Consider the following 18,579-nt stretch of genomic DNA (forward strand, 5'->3'; position numbering starts at 1 on the left):
CCTGGTAGTGGCTTATCAAAAACCGCCATTGAAAAAAGAGCGCCGATATTGTCACATGACTCAGGTCTACCAATAAGACAAAGGAAAGGCACACAAGTCCTTGTCACGTGGCCAAGGAGAACTTGGAATTTGCCACTGTCACATGATCAAGCAGAGGCGTGGAAAGGGGCAGGGAAACCGTTCCGACGCCACGTAACAGCTACGTTTCTGACACGTGACTAGGGCCCTCGCTCTCTTTGTCCCTCCTTCCCTTTCCGGCTGGGCCTGCGTCGAGCGGCAACGCAGCGGCGAAGGGGCGGGGCTCCGGCCGGTCACGTGCTCTCGCACCTCCCCGGCGCGCGCCCGCCCGCTCGCCCCCGGCCCCGGCTCCTCCTCCTCCTCTTCTCGCCATTGCAGTTGGACTCAGCAGCCCGGTGCGCACCGCGTGGCTTTTGGGGGGAGACCCCGGTGGGCTCTGGCAGGAGGGCGGCGGCTGCGGTCAGAGAAGGGGACGCGGACGAGGTAAGCGTCAATGTGGCGGCGGCCAGGCCCGCTCCCGCCTCTCCTCCTCCCCCCTGTCAGTCCTCCCACTCAGCGCGGGCTTCGCTAAGGAGTAGCCGTGACAAGGCCTGAGGCGCCCCGCGCTCCCCGCCTCCGCCCGGTCCTTTCGCCCCGGCCCCTGGCCCATTCCTCCCTTGTCAGCCTCGCTCCCGCGTTCGGCCGTTAACTCTCCCCCATTGTGCCGAGGAAACAAAATGGCGGCGGCGGCGGCGGCGAGGGCCCGGTGCGCGCGCATCCGCCCCCCCTCGCGGCCCCTCGGCCGTCGGCGGCGCCTCTCTCGGGGGGTGCGCGCGCACCGGGCCCCCGGCCGCCGCCTCCCCCGGGCCGGGCTTTGTCTGTTGCGGCGCACGCGCGCATGTGCTTGGAGCACACACCCCCTCCGGCCCGGAGCATCCTGACCCGCGATGCAAGGACGACCCCCCTTCCACCTCTCCTCTTTGTCCCAGTCCCGCCCCGAGTTTCAGGAGGGTCCCAGGTTCCCGAGGCGGGAAACATTTCCTTCTTTGTCCTTACGTGGGGCAGAGAGGCAAACCCCTTCCCTGGAACCCCATACTTAGGTGGATTGCAGGGAAAGCTGCTTGGGGTCCCCAAATCTCTGGCTAGCCAGCCCTCCCCTAGATTAGGAACCAAATCTAGCGGAGGATTTAAGCTTTCTCTCTTCAGGCGATTCGTTGATGTTGGGTTTTTTTCCCCCCAGTCTGTTTAGGACTTGCATTCTCCCCCAAAACTGATCTGGTGCGATATTTGAGTGTCCTGTGATCTGCAAAATTGGGAACGAAGCAAGAGAGCTTGAAACCCGTTTATGTCTCATTTTCTCAAATAGTTGAGGGACAGACTCCTAGGGTTGCTTTTGAGGTTCTGTCCCGTAATACTGCGCCTGGGGGGTTTTATTCGGGGTGTACAGTCATCTGCATGCTCTCCCCCAGTCATTGTCTAAAAGAGTAAGGCATCTTTTCTTAACATTTCCAGAACTGGTTGAAAGTTGCTTGGGATTCTACCTAGGGGATTTGATTGATCAACAGGGAAGCATCAATTAACTTTTAATGGGCTCAGGTATTACAGGGATTCTGAATCTTTTGTTATTGTTTAGGATTGTGATCTCTTTAAAATGAGTGGCCTGGTGGCATATTTGGAATCCATGGGAGAACACAAGGTGCTCCCGAAGTTGGTTCTCAAAATTTGGGACTTACTCTTTCCCTCAAGTATCTGTGGTTGGGAATCTCCTGGGGTTGCTCCCAGCGGCTGGCACTATGCTTTCTGTGTGGTCTCGTGGGATGTGGCTACAGCAGCCGCTCAGTCTGAATGAACTGTGGGAACCTGAAGCTCATTCACAGCTGGAATAGCAGTGGAAAGGCCCCAGGGCACAGGCAAGTGCTACTGTTCGAGACAGTAGTCCTGAGTTGTTTCTTGGCCATGTGGACAGCTCTTGGTCCCTGGCTTTTGTGAACAGAATCTCTGCAGACCCTAGCGCTGTCTGAGTTGATTGGAGGCTGGCAATTACTGCCAGAGGTGGCCTTGCCAACACTGGGCACTGATTTATCAGAGGCTCCCTACCCTGCTGGAGCTTGGGCCAGCCTGGGAATCGCCCTCTCTCTGGAGTGGAGTGGTACCTAACTCTTTGCAGTGTTTGTTTCCTTTTCCTGATTGGACTTGTCTAGTGCTTATAGGGAAAAATTCCTTTATCTTCTTCCAGGATACTTGAGGAGATACCCATATTATTGGGAGTGAGAAATCTAAGACTGTCTTTTGTTTTTCTTAAACTTTTCTTATTTAAAAAAAATAACATTGGCAAGAGTGGCTGGTAATATTAATATTTTGATGTCACAAATATGATGTCATGCTCCCCTGGTTAAGTTAGCCAGGTAGGGACAAGTGTGGTGAGTCACTGATGAAGAAAGAGCTGTCTACAAGTCATATAAATCTCTTCTTTTTGGGTAAATATAGGCAGCATCTTGTCTGACTTTGGGCTTTAGCAGGATGTGAGAGTTGGAAATGTTCTTGCTTTTGAGAAAGGCTTTAGAAGTTTTCTTTGGGCAGAGGCAGCTCCCTCTTAACTTTTCTCATCTTTCTCCCCAGTTCCTCCAGGTTTCACCTTTTACATCTTAAAAGAATGATTCTTTTCCCCCAGAAACTTGGGTTTTTATGTCCTTGGACTTGCCCATGTGCTACATTTTGTCATCAAGTTGCTTTTAACTGTGTGCAGTTCTGAAAGATGTGTAAAATGTCACCACCTAGTATTAGCAGATGTGGCCCACAAAATGGTGATAATTTTATTTGAATATTGCTTTCATTGAATTTTCTGAAGAATTAGATTTTCTAAGCTTTGTATATTGGCATCTTTTTATTTTAGCAAAGACCTGGACAAGAAAAATTTGATTTCTGCTTCCAGTGGAAGGATTTAGAATTAGAGGCAGTCGGTAATTTGATGGGGTTTCCCTGATGTCTCAGCAGTAAAGAATCTTCCTGCAGTGCAGGAGATGTGGGTCGGATCCCTGGGTCGGAAAGATCCTCTGGAGGAGGAAATGGCAACCCACTCTGGTATTCTTGCCTGGAGAATCCCATGAACAGAGCAGCATGGCAGGTTATAGTCCATGGGGTCACAAAGAGTCAGGACTTAGCAACTAAACAAGTGACTTGACAGGAGTCTACACACTGTTGGTTAGTGAAATGGGCTCAGGGTCCTGAAGGGACAAGGCTGGCTGTAGTGTCTTGCCTAGCATTTGAGAGTTTTGGCTGGAACAGCCAGCTCCCCTCTTTGTCACTTAGGGCAGTCTGGTTCTGCCTCAGTAGTGCTAGCACCACAGAAATGACAGTGAATGCAGGGTGCGCACGTGTTTGCTGTGGAGCCTTTTGAGTGTGCTGACTTTTTTAAATGAATTGGTTTTTGCCACCTTATGTTCTGCTAAATCCCTGTGAGATTTTTCGTAGACATCACTTGATAGGTGATCCTGTTTTTTTTCTTACTGAATGTCTGTGTAGTGAAGAAATTGAAAATATAGCTACTAGTTTTAATGGGGAAATGAGTTTATTGACCAATGGCTATTTTCTTGTCCGTATATGATCACAAAGGATCATTTAGTTACAAAGTTGAATGTGTGTCCCTTTAGTACAGTCTGTAAATTTGCTCCAGATTTTTTTTTTTTTTTTTTTTTTTCAGTAATCTTAGATGATTCGTGAGAAATGGTGCTATTGGCAGTTTGAGGGTCAGGGTAATTTTCCTTGAAACAGCCATTCATATTATTTCCATTAGCGTTGTAGTTGATGCTCAAGGATAAGGTCTTATTGGAATAATATTCCAGGCCAGTTGGCTTTTTTGCTGCTTTCTTTTGAACTGATTTCTTCCTCTTATCAGAGTGTACATGAGGTATGTGTATGTCTAAAGGATGAATGTTGCAAGTTGGGCTTGCTTTTCCATGGTACATGTAGAGTTTCTGCCATGCAGCGTGGCAGTGCCTGGTGGCTCAGATGGTAAAGCATCTGCCTGCAGTGCAGGAGACCTGGGTTCGATCCCTGGGTTGGGAAGATCCCCTGGAGAAGGAAATGGCAACCCACTCCAGTATTCTTGCCTGGAGAATCCCATGGATGGAGGAGCCTAATAGGCTATAGTCCACGGGTTCACAAAGAGTTGGACATGGCTCAGCAACTTCACTCAACTCACTCACTCAATCCTTGCTGCTGCTGCTGCTAAGTCGCTTTAGTCGTGTCCGACTCTGTGCGACCCCATAGATGGCAGCCCACCAGGCTCCCCCGTCCCTGGGATTCTCCAGGCAAGAACACTGGAGTGGGCTGCCATTTCCTTCTCCAATGCATGAAAGTGAAAAGTGAAAGTAAAGTCACTCAGTTGTGCCCGATTCTTAGCAACCCCATGGACTGCAGTCTACCAGGCTCCTTTGTCCATGGGATTTTCCCGGCAAGAGTACTGGAGTGGGTTGCCATTGCCTTCTCCGCAATCCTTACCATGTATTCATAATTCCAAAAAAACTTTAAATTTCCCTAATACGGAAATGGCCAGCCTGGCTCCATGGCTTATAGTGTCACTTAATGTTCATAATAGCCAAGAATTGGAACCGACCCAGTTGTCCTTTTGTGGGTAAATGGTTCCTTATCATGGAATACTATGAGGCAATAAAAAAGAACAAGCTGTCAGTACACACACAACTTGGATGAATCTTGAGGCAGTCATTGCATGAAACAAGCTCATCCTAAAAGGTCATAAGCTCTACAATTCCATTTATATAACATTTTTGGAATGCCAAGATTACCAAAACGTTCAGTGGATTAGTGGTTGCTAGGGGTTAAGCATGGGTGTGGGGCGGTTGACCATACCCAGTGTGTTCACTATTACACAGTGAGTGTGACTGTACACGGTCAACAGGAGTGGTCCTGTGACAGCAGCAGCAGTCGGTGACTGTCAGTATCAGTATTGTGATTGTGATAGTGCTCCAGCTCTGGCAAGATGGTGCCTTTGGGGGAAACTGAGTGGAGAACATGGGAGACAGTTCTTTTCTTAGAGCTGCATAAGAAGCTACAAGATGAAAAGTTTCATTTAAAAAAGAAACCCTTGGGACGTCCTTGGTGGTCCACTGGTTGGGACTCTGCACTTCACTGCAAGGGGCACAGATTCAATCCCTGTTCAGGGAACTAGATCTCACATGCCACAGCTAAGACCCCGGGGCAACCAAATAAATATTTTTAAAAAGAAACCCTTACCCATTAAAGTAATTGACAGTCTGCATGTTATGTTAATATTTAACATCCTTTGAGATGCAGTCATGTTTTGATTTTTCCTTAATTAGAAACTGATTTTTAAAATCTGAGGCTTTCCCCATGGGGACATGTGGGAAAGTTGTCTCTATTTTCCCCCTCAGGTTTCTAACATAACTGACTTTGCTGCCTGAAGGGCATGTTGCAAAGAGAGTTTGATAATCCCCACTTAGAATCCTGTTAAACCTTTTTTCTGTGACATTATGTCTTCTCACAGGCAGATTTTCCGAAATATTTCTATTGGTTCATCCAAGAGTAGCTGAAATGACTCCTTCAGCATCTTGCATTTGTAGTTTTACAGCTGATAGGGCTTCCCAGGTGGCGCTAGTGGTAAGAATCCACCTGCCAATGCAGGAGAGAAGAGTTAGATCACTGGGTTGGAAAGATCCCCTGGAGGAGGAAATGGATGCCCGCTACAGCCCATGGGGTGGCAGAGTCAAAATCGACTAAGCACACAGCTGGAGGGCATTCTCTCACCTTGTCTCCTGAGACTGAGAGGTGTAGGTGGTGTTTCAATCTCATTTTTGACCCAGTTCTGAAAAGATAAGTGATTTGTTGAAGATTCCACAGTGGCCAGATTGGAAAACCCAAGTGGGCACAAACCTGGGCTTGTGTTTCTAAGACCTGTGGGTATTCCACAATGTCACTGAGCCTGGAGGCCTAGGTCTTATAGACCAGTTAAGAGTTCTAGAAATATTTTGGGAAACAACTAGCATCTGCCAGTTGATGCAGGTTTTCTAATCAGTTACCCGTTGGCTATCACCACCATTTCATAAGCAAAAGGGATGTTTTAACACTGAACATATAGAAAGAAAATAAGATTAAAGGACACTCCTTTAAATGGAAAATGTTTGTGAGATTTCTTTGCCAGTCCAGTGGTTAAGACTCCCAGTTTCCACTGCAAGGGGCATGGGTTCAGTCCCTGGTTGGGGAACTAAGATCCTGAATGCCATGTTACACTGCCAAAGAAAGAAAATATTTGAGAAAAATCTTTACTCCTAACTTCATACCCCCCTGCTTGCTGTGCTCAGTCATGGCCAATTCTTTGCGATGCCATGGACTGTAGCCTGCCTGGTAGACTTCTGTGTCCATGGAATCTTCCAGGCAAGAATCCTGGAGTGGGTTGTCATTTCCTGCTGCATTATACCTCCCTATGGACCAGCAAAAACACAGTTGCAGACAGAGCTGGGAACCATTGCACTGGATTTAAGGTTTGTCTTGAATTTAAAAATTCTCAGAGTGGCATCTATAATCAGATTTTAGATTGGCCTCTTCTGGCCGGGCTGCTTTGTTTATTTTCCTTATGTCCTTGGTGATGTGAATCTGTAATAGTTTTTAAGGAGTCGCTGAAGAGTTGCATGTGCGTATTATTTCACTTCCAGTGTAGGATTGTACCTCCAGAGGTCCGGGAACCAGCATCTGAGTTGGGTCCTGTGTTTTTCAAAACGTAATTAGGTCTCTTTAAGAGGAGTATCTAGAGAAGGAAATGGCAACCTACTCCAGTACTCTTTGCCTGGAGAATTCCATGGACAGAGGAGCGGGACAGGCTATAGTCCATGGAATCACAAAGAGTAGGACACGACTGTGCAACTAACTTAACTTTCAAAAGGAGTATCTAGTTCCAGACCACTCCCCACAGTGACCGGAACACTAGTTTTGTGAAATACTCTGGATGGCGGTGAGGGTGCAGTTTATTCTGCAAGATAGGTGGGGGCCATACCTGTTAGGGTATTGTCACCACGCCTGTTCATTCAGTTCCACGAACGTTTGTTGGTCCACACATGCTCACTTGGGCACATTTCTTTCCCAACTGCCAGCGTCGTGATTGGGATATTCCAACTAGTGAGAGGTCAGAAAGATGGTCATCTCACTGCATGTTGTGGTTTAAACCTCTGTAACTCTGCATGTTGTGGGTGGGCTGCTTTTGAGAACAAAAGAAAGAAACCTGATCGCTGTGTGTTAGAACATCCCAAACCACACAGGTAGTTTAAGATCCTGATTCTTCGCATGGAATTCCTTGGGTTTCTTTTCAGAGAAGCTGGGAGCTGGTAAAAATCAGGCTTCATCTTGGACCTGGTTTGAATTCTGTCTGAGGTGGCAAGAGCAGTTCAAAGCCTGTCTTAAAATTTAGATTGTCAGGGGGCAGTGGAGTGTTGCTTATGGGTGGGTATTGTGGGCTTCTTGACAGCACAATTTTGAAAAGGAGAGATGGATTCTCTGGTATTCAGGACCAGAGCAGCTGGCTTCTGATAGGCTGATTTGGATGACAGATCTGGGTTCACACAGAGACAAGTGAGGCCCGTTTTGTTGTTGAGCAAAAAAGCATTGACCCCAGTTTTTCATTTTTATTTATTTAAATATTTTTGCCCACGCCTTGCGGTTTATGGGATCTTAGTTCCCCAGCCAGGCCTTGAACCCAGGCCCTCGGTGGTAAAAACAGGGTCCTGATGTTCTACACAGTGACTGTCTTGTTCTCCACTGGTCCAAGGGTGGTTTTCTCTCCGGACTGTCTCGATTCATTAGATAGCATTTTTCGAAGAGATCCCCAGAATCAACTCTGGGTGAACCTTGGTCCCTTCGGATGAGGGAGTTGGGGTGTGGATGTCTCCAGTGGTGTCAAATAAGTATCATTGTGGACTCATGATAGTCCGCATATATTTTAGTCATATATTTGTAACATTTTCTTAGACGATTCAAACATACAGAAAAGGTGACACTGTTTTACAGTCAACGCTTGCCTGTTTATACACCTGAGTTCTGCCATTGACTTCAGTTGTATTTCACGCTTTTCTCCTTCTCTATTCTCATCTTTCAGCCACTTTATTTTCATTGAAATAGAGCTAATGTGTGTGCACACACGTGCTCAGTCCTGCCCAACTCTTTGTGACCCTGTGGACTATAGCCCGCCAGACTCCTCTGTCTGTTGGATTTCCAGGCAAAAATACTGGAGTGGGTTGCCATTTCCTCCTCCAGGGGATCTTCCCAACCGAGGGATCAGCCCTGTGTCTTCTGCATTGGCAGGTGGATGCTTTACTACTGCACCACTTGGGAAGCCCTAGAGTTAACAGTATCTATTTTTATGATACTTCTTATGGTAGCAGGAAGTTGTGGTCTTCCCTCTAATACCTTTTAATGATACTTCTTAAGGTAGCAGAAAGTTGTGGTCTTTCCAGTTAATATCTAAACTGGAGTCCAGTATTTATTTACAGTTTTTTGGGTTTTTTTTCTTTGGAGGTAAATGCACAGATCTTGCATATACCATTCAGTGGACTTTGGTCAGTGCATATCCCCCACAGTATTATCAGGATGCAGACTGACCACCGCCCCAGAAAGCTCCTGGCACCTTTCCCAGGTGTCCCTGCCTCCATTCCACTGAGGCAATTGCCGATTAGTGTGGTTTTCTTGCTGCGTTGGAGTACTTCATACAGGCTTTTTTTTTGTTTTTGATACTCAGTTGCCTCAAATATAGCTAGTGGGAGCCCTCACAAGTCAGCTTCTTTGTCCTTTGGACATGCCAGCAGTAATCACTGAGCACTTCCTTCCCTTTCTTTTCCTTTTTTCCCCAACTCTTTATTTTTTGACTATGCGACACAGCATGTGAGATGGTAGTTCTCCTACCAGGGATCAAACCTGCACCCCCTGCTTTGAAAGTGCAGTCTTAACCACTGGACTGCCAGGAAAGTCTCTTCCTGGCTTTCTGATACTGCATTTTGACCCAGGCTCACCTACCATAGTTCCGCATCAGGTGCTGAATCAACTACTTCTTCTGGGAGCTCCTTTTAGAAGATTTTAGACAGTATCAGTCCTACAAAGCCCTTAATAGAAAGGTCTTTGGTCCCTGGGATCTTGGTTTAAACCCTCTGTTACTTTTAAGCCTCTGTATCTGATATCTGTGGTGGAGGAAGACTAAGATGAAGAAGTGGTAAGTATAGAGGGGTGATGTGTTGGCTCCTGGCACCATGTTGGATTTGGAGGGAAGGCATTTGTCCTATAGGGTGGCCAGGTCCACAGGAACGGGGGCCTTGCCTGCTGTGTTCATCACCGTCCCAGCCTCTGACTCAGGGCCTGGTCCAGGGGAGGTGCACACAGAATACTTCTGACTAAGTCAGTGCGGTTTCAAACATCATCCTTCTTTATCAGAATGATGAAGTTTCAGTGTAGATTTGGCCAGGACTGGTGACTGTTTACATGGGCTCCTCACCAGTCAGCTGTGATTTTCCAAAGGCCTGTTTCTTGTCTGTTTAGAATTTATTTTCTAAGATTTGGCTTACATTTTAGATTACCTGCCATGGCTGCGCTTTTGTAAGAATTCTTCAGTTTGCTATGCACTTAAAAAACTATTATGGAAATTTTCAGACATGCACAGTGATCCCCATTCTACCCATCTCTATCTTCAAAAGGTATTAACGTTTTCCAGTGTTGGTTTGTCCTGTTCCCTTCTCCACTCCCCACCTCACCCCTAGAGTGTTTTTCTTTCGACTGCGCCGGGTCTTAGTTGCAGCATGCGAACTCTTGAGTTGTGGCATGTGGGATCTGGTCCCTGACCAGCGATTGAACCCAAGCACCCTACATTGGGAGTGCAGAGTTTTACCTTCTGGATCACCAGGGAAATCCCTCACTGAAGTATTTTAAAACAAGCAAAAACCAGGCGTGTAGTGTAAGCCATAAATTTATCTTTAATGTGTTTCTGAGGTGAAGATGTTCTTTTCAAACACAGCCATAGTCTCATTCATTCCTTATCCAGGATGTGCTTTTGCATGTGCTTATTATTAGCCCCCACAACAACCTGATGATGTATTTCTTGTAGTAGAAGTCAGTGCTGCTTTTTTTTTTTTTTTTTTTTAGGGTCTGTGGGATTTGTCCTCCATGCTTTCCACAGGCCAACTCATCTAATTTTCACACTCTCCTTGAAGAGGTAGATTCCATGTTGCAGGTTGAAGGAAGCTCCAAGGAACTTGAAGGCCACACAGGTAGTGGCAAAAGCTCCCACTTGGTGACTGCTGAGTGGCTTACCAAGGGCTCAGGCACAGCCAGGGCTGAGCCCGGGGACTTGTGGTCCTCTTCCTTCCCTCCCTCCCTGTCATGAAGCATTAGACCCCATCTGTCATCTTACCTGACTCTGCAGGAGTATCACTTCTCATTCCACCCTTAGATTTTTGGGTTTTAGTTGGCAACCCCTAAGTTTTCAATGAGACAGTTAGCTAGTCCTAAAGCATTATGGGAAATTCTCATTTGGGCTAGTCTTGTCAGAGTTTATCCTTGAAGCTAATGCCTTTCTGAGATGAACCTGCTGCGCTGGCCTGTAACAACCGGTGTGAATGGAAGGGGCTAGCTGTTACGTGGTTGGATGAAATGGGTGGAGTCGGTCTGTTGCCTACTCTGCTGAGGAGGCTTTTTGGGTTGTTTACTCATTTGGAAGATTTCGGTGTGGACCAGACTGTTTGCACAGTGGGAACTGAGTAGGTTGTAGTCAGCATGTTATTTAGAGTCCAGAATTGTAATTATAGCTGCGTTTGTCTTGGAGACTTGTGTTGTCCTCTTCAGTTGTCTCGGCCACTCCAAAGCGGAACCCCAGGGGTGGCCATGTGCTGTGGGGCCGCGTCCCCCTGCCGCTTCAGAAGGTCCTGCCTTGCCAGTCTACAGCAGCCATCGGGGGCCTCCCTTTCCTGCTCTCCTTCCATGTCTTCATGACCCTCAAGGGTCAGAGCTCTCTCCTTCCTTCCTTCTCTTTCCCTTCTCCAGACACCGAGATTTTGCTGAACATTTTAACCCATACCATTTGGGGGAGGCTTGGTAATAGGTTTATTTGTAAAACTTAGTGTACTTCATATTGAGAAATGTTGAAAGGAGATTTTTTTAAAAAGTAAAAATCATCTTGAATGTGGGCCTGAAGTCAAACGTGGCTTCTAGAAACGAGCTGTTTTCATTTTGGGGGAGTTTTATAATTAGTTGTTTGTACCTTGGGTTAGTGATTACTTGGAAATAGAGATGTGTCCTGCTGTGTTAACAGACTCCTTCCTGAGGCAGCATCGCTTTCCTCCTGCGGGATTATCTGACTGCTCAGACTCCTCCGCCGATGAAATACATGAAACTAAAAAAGATTTTCTGATCTTATAGATAGTTGAAGTATTGATAACAGCAAGGAAATCTGTCACAATTTGAAAAGATAAGCAAAAATTTGATTTCCAGACACTACAGATAAAGAGAAGTAAAAATGGTAAGAAATTTATTTTCTTAATCATAGATACTGTTTTTTCATTCACGTACAAAGATGTATGTGGTGTTGCCCCAAAGCATTTGATTCTTTTTTCTTTTTTCTTTTTTTTGAAGTATAGTTGATTTACGGTATGTTAGTTTCAGGTATACAACAGTCATTTCATATTTATATTCCATATAAAGTTATTATAAAATATTGGCTACATTCCCTATCCTGTACATTTTGTCCTTTTAATTTATTTTATACTTGGTAATTTGTACCTCTCAGTAGCCTTCATATGTCTTGCCTCCCCAAAGCCTTTGGTTTTATAATCACTTTTCATTAGACTCTTGGAAGTGCGTAGTGTAACAGTTGTAGTAATAGAGAAATGTACAATGTGCCCCTTCTTCCCACAGCCTAGAGAAGGCTCGACTGTTGTGTCTGGTTGTCCTGCTCAGACCAGATGTGCTCATGTAGTCTCACTTTCATGTGTGTAACTGTGAGCTGTACAGCTGAGCAGATGAAGCATCAAGCTGCTTGGTCTCCTTACGGCATTTTAACTAAGCTCTCACATCTCTAGCGTCCAGTGAGAATTTTTGTGAATGATGATCGCCATGTGATGGCAAAGCACTCCTCCGTTTACCCCACGCAAGAGGAACTGGAGGCGGTCCAGAACATGGTGTCCCACACGGAGCGGGCTCTCAAAGCTGTGTCGGACTGGATCGATGAGCAAGAGAAAGGCAGCAGCGACCACGCTGAGTCTGAGAATGTGGATGTGCCCGCGGAAGACGAGGGCAAAGAAGGGGCTGGGTAGGTTGGCTTTGTAAGGTGTTTTTCTTATATCTAGGGAGACTGGCCAGTGCAGGGTTGAGCCTCTCCTTTTTCTAAGAAACTCCAGCCTTTCCGGGGCCTCTGGGTTCTGGCCAGCCTGAATCTCACTGGGCCTATGTTGGGCTGTTCTCAGGGAGCAGAAGACAGAGCACATGACCAGAACCCTGAGGGGAGTGATGCGTGTTGGCCTCGTGGCCAAGGGCCTGCTGCTCAAGGGGGATTTGGACTTGGAGCTGGTGCTGCTGTGTAAGGAGAAGCCCACAACTGCCCTCCTGGACAAGGTGGCCGACAACCTGGCCATCCAGCTCACTGTGAGTGTGCCCACTTCCACTGCGGACGCAGGGTGGTCAGGGGAACACATAACCAACTGCACTGTGCCCCGAGAGGCATGCTCCCCACCCAGCCCGGCCCCTGCCGTTCTCACATTTCTGTAGCTGCCCGGCAGGATGCTGCAGAGCTGCCTGGCAGCCGGGCTGGGCCAGGCACCTACCGTGCACCAGGCGCCACTGGGCATGACCTTCACATCCAGACTCCAGCGATGGATGAATGGGCGGGTGGCTGCAAAGGATATTCAGTTTTCAAGTCTTCATCCTTAATGCAAACCTGGACTTTAAAAAAAGTTGTTTTTAACCAATTTATTTGCCTCATTACAGAAGTACTATATAAATAGTAACTTCTGGCATTTCTTGAGCATTGACTGAACCAGGCCCTAGACCAGACGAGCTCTGCACACACCATTTCATCATAATGACTGAGGTGGGGTTTGATCATCTTAAGTACTCTAGTAGATGTGACTGAGGTGCGGGGAGCTCAGTAACTGACCCCACGTCGCCGGCTGGTGAGGTGTCTGGGCTTCAGAATGTCTGTGTGTCGCTGCCCCTCGGTGCCTCATGGGGACACTACCCTGGATTCAGCCACAGGATAAGAAAAGAAGAAAGTAGAAATTCTCACCCCGTAGATACACTGTTCATTTTCCCCTGTAAATCTCCTGTCACGTGTGACTGACCCCTTGGGATTCAGGACAGAGGTCAGAGTTGAAATGAGCAACTAATGCTGTGTGGAAAGGCTTCGGGGAGCTGCTGAAAGGGAAGGCAGCCCTGATAATTGTTTAGTTAGTTTCTGTCTTTATCTATTAAAAAGTATATTAAGTGTAGAAAATTAAGTTGACATAAATATTTCTAAAGGAAAGATCATTTTCATAGAGTGTTTATAGAGAGAGACAAAGAAAGGTGTTTGGTTTTTTTTTAACCCCCGTTTTTCTCTTTTGGCCACACCACGCGGCGTGCGGGATCTTAGTTCCCCTACCAGGGATCGAACCTACGCCCCCTGCATTGAAAGTGTGGAATCTGTATTAACAGGGAAGTCCCAAGAAAGTATATTTTTATCATGTAGCTGAGTGTTTTTTGACTGGGGCACATTTTGCACCCTGGGGGACACGGAGTGAGTTTAGAGGTAGTTTAAGTTATCTCAGCAGAGTGGGTGCATCGCTACCGGCATCTGTAGGTGGAGGCTGGAGAGGCTTTCCGAGGTCCTCCAGGGCACAGGACGGCCCTGCACAGCCTTGCGCACACCCTTGTTGAGGTTCCTCAGTGCCCTTCAGTTCCAATACCGGTTCGCCACCAGAGCCCTCTAGTTTATCAATTTAGGGACACTGGACCTTTGACCAACAGGACTGACTGTCAAGGGCCACAGAGTGATCTGTGGCACGTCTAATAATGCTGAGGTGGAAAAAGTCAGCTTGGATTCTCTAAAGTTCTCCCCGAAACTTTTTTTTTCTCTTTGACAAAAATCATATATACTCAAGTTTTCTTGATCAGGGCATATGAACTGGTATAAAGAAGAAAGCAAAAGTTACAGGCATGAACGTCATTTTACAGACCCTCGTAGCATGTATTTGCAGCAAGTACGTGCTTTCATAGTTGCATATGAAACTCTTTTACCACTCAGTTTTCATTCCATGCCCTGTGATAGCTGCTTGTCCATGTGTGGAAACAGCAGTGGCTGGCTGCCCACACCGTGCTGGGTGCTGTGCTTTCAGTGCCATGTCCAGTTCAGTTCCTTTGCCGCCTTGGGTGTCGGTTGTGTCCCTAAGTCTGTTGTACAAATCAGAAACCACAGTCTTGATGCGATAGAGAGATCTGTCCCAAGTTACGTGACTCCCAAGTGACACAATGAGGAGTTCGCACCACCATCTCCTCCCAGACACTAAACTCTTAACGTTGTATTACAAGGCTTCCTCTGCTAAGTAGTCGTCTCCTCCCTGGAGTACCTGGAAAATGGCCAAAGACCTGTCCAGTAAGAGGCCGTTCTGACCCCTAGTGCAAGGTGCTGCTGCCAGTCACAGCCCACGAAGCTGGCCTGTAGTTGTAATTAGGAGCTCAAAAGAACTGTTGATGGTCTTGGGAAGCAAGTGTTTGACAGTTGCATTTTCTTTTATAGGCTGTCACAGATGACAAGTATGAAATACTCCAGTCTGTTGATGACGCTGCGATTGTGATAAAAAACACAAAAGAGCCTCCATTGTCCCTGACCATCCACCTGACCTCCCCTGTTGTCAGAGAAGAAATGGAGAAAGTATTAGCTGGAGGTAGGGAGGCTGAGAAAGGCCAGCAGGGCGTTGGCACTGTGGTATCCCCTCACTGTTAAAATGTGCTGTGAAGTTTTAGATTGCTCTGATAAAAGGCTAGCGGTGTAGCTTTGACCACCTTTACTCGAGCTCACATCTCCCATTGGGTTTCTGTTCTGGGAGGTTGAAAAAACAGTTGCACTAAAAGTGAATAGTACTTTTCTGAGAGGATTGCACCGTCTTTGTTTGTCTTAATCCTTGGATGTTCTTATCGGTGTTAAAGGTGTTTTTTTGGTTGAGCCAGTCTCTGGCCTTGGAAAAGTGTGTCCCCGGTGACTATAGGCTTTTTAAAGTACGGAAGACAACCAGATGGTTTATGCATGAGTATCACGTTGAACTTGTGCAAACAGCTTGTGTTGCAATAGAACCAGGGCCTCTTCGTTTGTCTTCTTCCGCTGGCTGCTGTTACCTGTGGCCGTGATCGAGATGCAGAGAGCTGGGGCAGAGTTTTGGATAAAGTTTTTTTTAAACAATGGAGCGATTTTCAGGCCAAATCCTGGAACCTCGGACAGTGCTAATGCTTTCACGATTCCGAGTCCACCCAGGGCCTCCTGTGCATCTCTGGGTGGATGGTTTTCAGTCATGACTGAAAGTCAGGGTGACTGGCCTTATCCGAACCCCTGACACACAGGTGGTGGGAGTGACAGACGCCCCCGTTCTGCTGCAGCACAGGCTCGCGCACACCCTTGTTGAGGTTCCTCAGTGCCCTTTGGTTCCGATACCGGTTCGCCACCAGAGCCCTCTAGTTTATCAATTCAGGGACGCTGGACCTTTGACCAACAGGACTGACTCTGTCAAGGGCTGGGGCTGGGGCAGTCCCGCCTGGTGGGCGGAGGTGGTCCCCTTTGCCGTAGTTGCCTCAGGGGATGACCTGTGGGAGGCAGACAGGGAGTGCATTTCTACTCCCCCCACCTTTTTTTTTCCAGTTTTTGTTTTTTCTTTTTGCTAATGAATTTTTCAGCATAGCTCATTTATTGGGAGATCCTGGGGAGAGGAAGCAAGGTAACCATCTATTAGAAGATAGGGTCCACCTATCTGTCCCCCTCCCCCATGGGATTGTTCCTTTTAGAGTACCTTCCCACTTTGCTTTTGTTTTTGTTGTTTTTTTCTTTTTTTTTTTTTTTCTTCTTTTTTTTTGGAGGGGGCCTCTGATTTTTACAATCTCCTCTCGGGGCTGAGTTCAATGTGCTCGAGCATCTCCTTCCCTGGTCAAGGGTGGAGAGGACTTGAGATTCTGGGAGCCTCAGCTGCCCTTTAGGAAGCTGCCACATCCCCTTTCCACCTGACAGAAACCCCTTGGTCAAACTGTACCTTGTCTTCTTATTCCATCCATGAATAGAAACGCTATCAGTCAACGACCCCCCGGACGTTCTGGACAGGCAGAAATGCCTTGCTGCCTTGGCGTCCCTCCGACACGCCAAGTGGTTCCAGGTTTGCATTTTGTTCTTCTATTTGTCTTTCGGTAGAAAATTCCTAAGTTTTAACTTGGCTAACTTTCACCATAAAGTTTTGGTAACGTTGAAGAGCGCTGTGCTGAACTTAGCACCTGCTGGCGTGCGGTTGCTAAAGGAGCACGCATAGACAAATTTGACACACACCCCCCCCCCAAGGAGGCTTGTGACCGAGTAGGTGGGGAGCTGCTGCTTTGTGCCAAGAGTAATAACGTTATTACTGTCCACTCGGTGGAATTGCTGCCGACCACACACTTGATGGTCGTGAACGTTCACCTTCATTTACCCTTGACAAAGTAGCACCCTGAGACTTGTGTTTTTCATGTTTGCTTCGTGTTCAGGGAGGTGCCCTGGTGTAAAGAGCCTGTGCTTTGTTCCTCTAGGCCAGAGCCAACGGGCTGAAGTCGTGTGTCATTGTCATCCGGGTCCTGAGGGACCTGTGCACCCGAGTGCCCACCTGGGGTCCCCTCAGAGGATGGGTAAGGCACCTTGGAGCTGTAGCCACCTTGGGTCATGTGTGCAGAGACTTCCCAGATCCCAGGACTGTGTTGCTGATCAGCGGGCTCGAGTGGCCCGTTGGGGTGTGGCTGATGCATCCCATCAGAGCTGCTTGTTGAGCTCCTGCTGAGTGCCACACCCCCGGTGGGGCTGAGAGCGAGGCCAGGAACCCAGAGGAGGGTGCACAGCTCAGCCAGCGGTGCACTTACTGGAACAGGCTCCACTCCGTGTAGACGCTTTTGTAGCTGCTCGGAGACAAGGGTCAGCAGACTGAGGCCCACAGGCCTGTTTTGGCCAGTTGCCTCTTTCTATAGTCTATGGTGAAGAATGGCTTTTTTTTTTTTTAATTATTTTTTAATTGGAGGATAATTGCTTTACAGTGTTGTATGAGTTTCTGCTGTACAGCAACATGAACCAGCTATAGGTATACATACATCGCCTCCTGGTTTTTATCTTCCTAAATGCTGCATTTTAAGTACCTAAGTACACAGCTTCAGTTCTTGGCCCCTACAGCCTAAGAGACTTAACATCAGCCCCTTTACGGAAAAGTTGGTGGAGCTCCATTCGAGGTGTGCTGTCTCTGGCTTGTGAGTCTGGTTTGTGGACTTGGAGGGCCCTGACTCTGATACACGCACACAGGGTGACACTGCCTCAGAGTCAGCCTGCTCCCTCCTGGGCTTGGTGACTAACTGTCCCTCTTCCCTTTCAGCCCCTCGAGCTTCTCTGTGAGAAGTCCATCGGCACAGCCAACAGACCCATGGGTGCTGGCGAGGCCCTGCGGAGGGTGCTGGAGTGCCTGGCTTCGGGCATCGTCATGCCAGGTTGGGGCCTTGTGCTTTGCAGGTGGCAGGGAAAGGAAAGGACAGGGACCGAGGCCCCGAGGCCACTTCCCGGCGGGTCCCCTGAGTGGGTTAGGGCAGCAGCAGCCCCGTGTCCCCCCAGGGGTGAAGCATGTGACTACCCTCTTGCACCATCATATCCAGCCCTGTGCCGGCTCCGCAGCTGTGACTCCGGGCGGATCCGGGGCAGTAGTGACCCACTCCCATGCGAGCTCCTTGCTCTGAGACACAAGTGGCTTATTTCTCTCACGGGCTGGTCGCCGAGTGGGTCACTGAGCCCGGCGTGTTTTCCAGAGCTGGGTGTGGATGGGGCGTGGGGGGTAATGCACTTGGTTCCCTCAGCCCAGCACCATGCTTCCGAGATGCTAAAAGATAATCCTCTGCATATCTTCCTTGTTTCCTGCCTTCAGATGGTTCTGGCATTTATGACCCTTGTGAAAAAGAAGCCACTGATGCTATTGGGCATCTAGACAGACAGCAACGGGAAGATATCACACAGAGTGCGCAGGTATAGTCGTCGCCATTGCCACGTGAGCCCTTACCCAGTCTGTAATCGCTGGCTTCCAGTTCCATTACTGGGTATTCTCAGGGTAGGCTCAGCTTGGGGCCCGAAGGTCAGGGGCTCGGGCCTGATACAGGGCGCCCCAACCTGGGCTGCTTCTTTCCCCTGGCGCCACGCGAGGTTGTCACCTGCCCCCCTTGGCCTGCTCGAGTGCCGTTTTCAGACACCCGAGTTAGCGGGGAGACGTATTTGCTGTGCGGACTGCTCCAGGGGTCCTTCCCTTGCAGGCCCACCCCGTGGCTCCGTGTGGCAACCAGTCCCCAGGTTGGGGT

General features: G+C 48.1%; 1 protein-coding gene across 8 annotated transcripts in view; it reads left to right on the top strand.

Moving 5' to 3' along the window:
- Positions 1–389: 389 nt before the first annotated feature.
- Positions 390–18,579, top strand: part of ILF3 (interleukin enhancer binding factor 3) — a 29,783-nt gene continuing 11,593 nt past the window's right edge. For 4 of the 8 annotated variants that reach the window (XM_042249946.2, XM_060415469.1, XM_060415470.1 and 1 more), the window contains exons 1-9: positions 390–501; positions 11,315–11,521; positions 12,081–12,310; positions 12,465–12,642; positions 14,771–14,918; positions 16,297–16,388; positions 16,792–16,887; positions 17,616–17,727; positions 18,156–18,253. In XM_042249946.2, coding sequence (XP_042105880.1) covers positions 11,519–11,521; positions 12,081–12,310; positions 12,465–12,642; positions 14,771–14,918; positions 16,297–16,388; positions 16,792–16,887; positions 17,616–17,727; positions 18,156–18,253 — 957 coding nt within the window. In that variant the 5' untranslated portion in view covers positions 390–501; positions 11,315–11,518. The remainder of the gene's footprint in view (positions 502–11,314; positions 11,522–12,080; positions 12,311–12,464; positions 12,643–14,770; positions 14,919–16,296; positions 16,389–16,791; positions 16,888–17,615; positions 17,728–18,155; positions 18,254–18,579) is intronic. The other 4 variants (XM_027969644.3, XM_027969645.3, XM_027969646.3 and 1 more) reach the window with 1 other exon arrangement.

The sequence above is a fragment of the Ovis aries genome, chromosome 5, assembly GCF_016772045.2.
Source record: "Ovis aries strain OAR_USU_Benz2616 breed Rambouillet chromosome 5, ARS-UI_Ramb_v3.0, whole genome shotgun sequence".
NCBI classification, from domain to species: domain Eukaryota; kingdom Metazoa; phylum Chordata; class Mammalia; order Artiodactyla; family Bovidae; genus Ovis; species Ovis aries.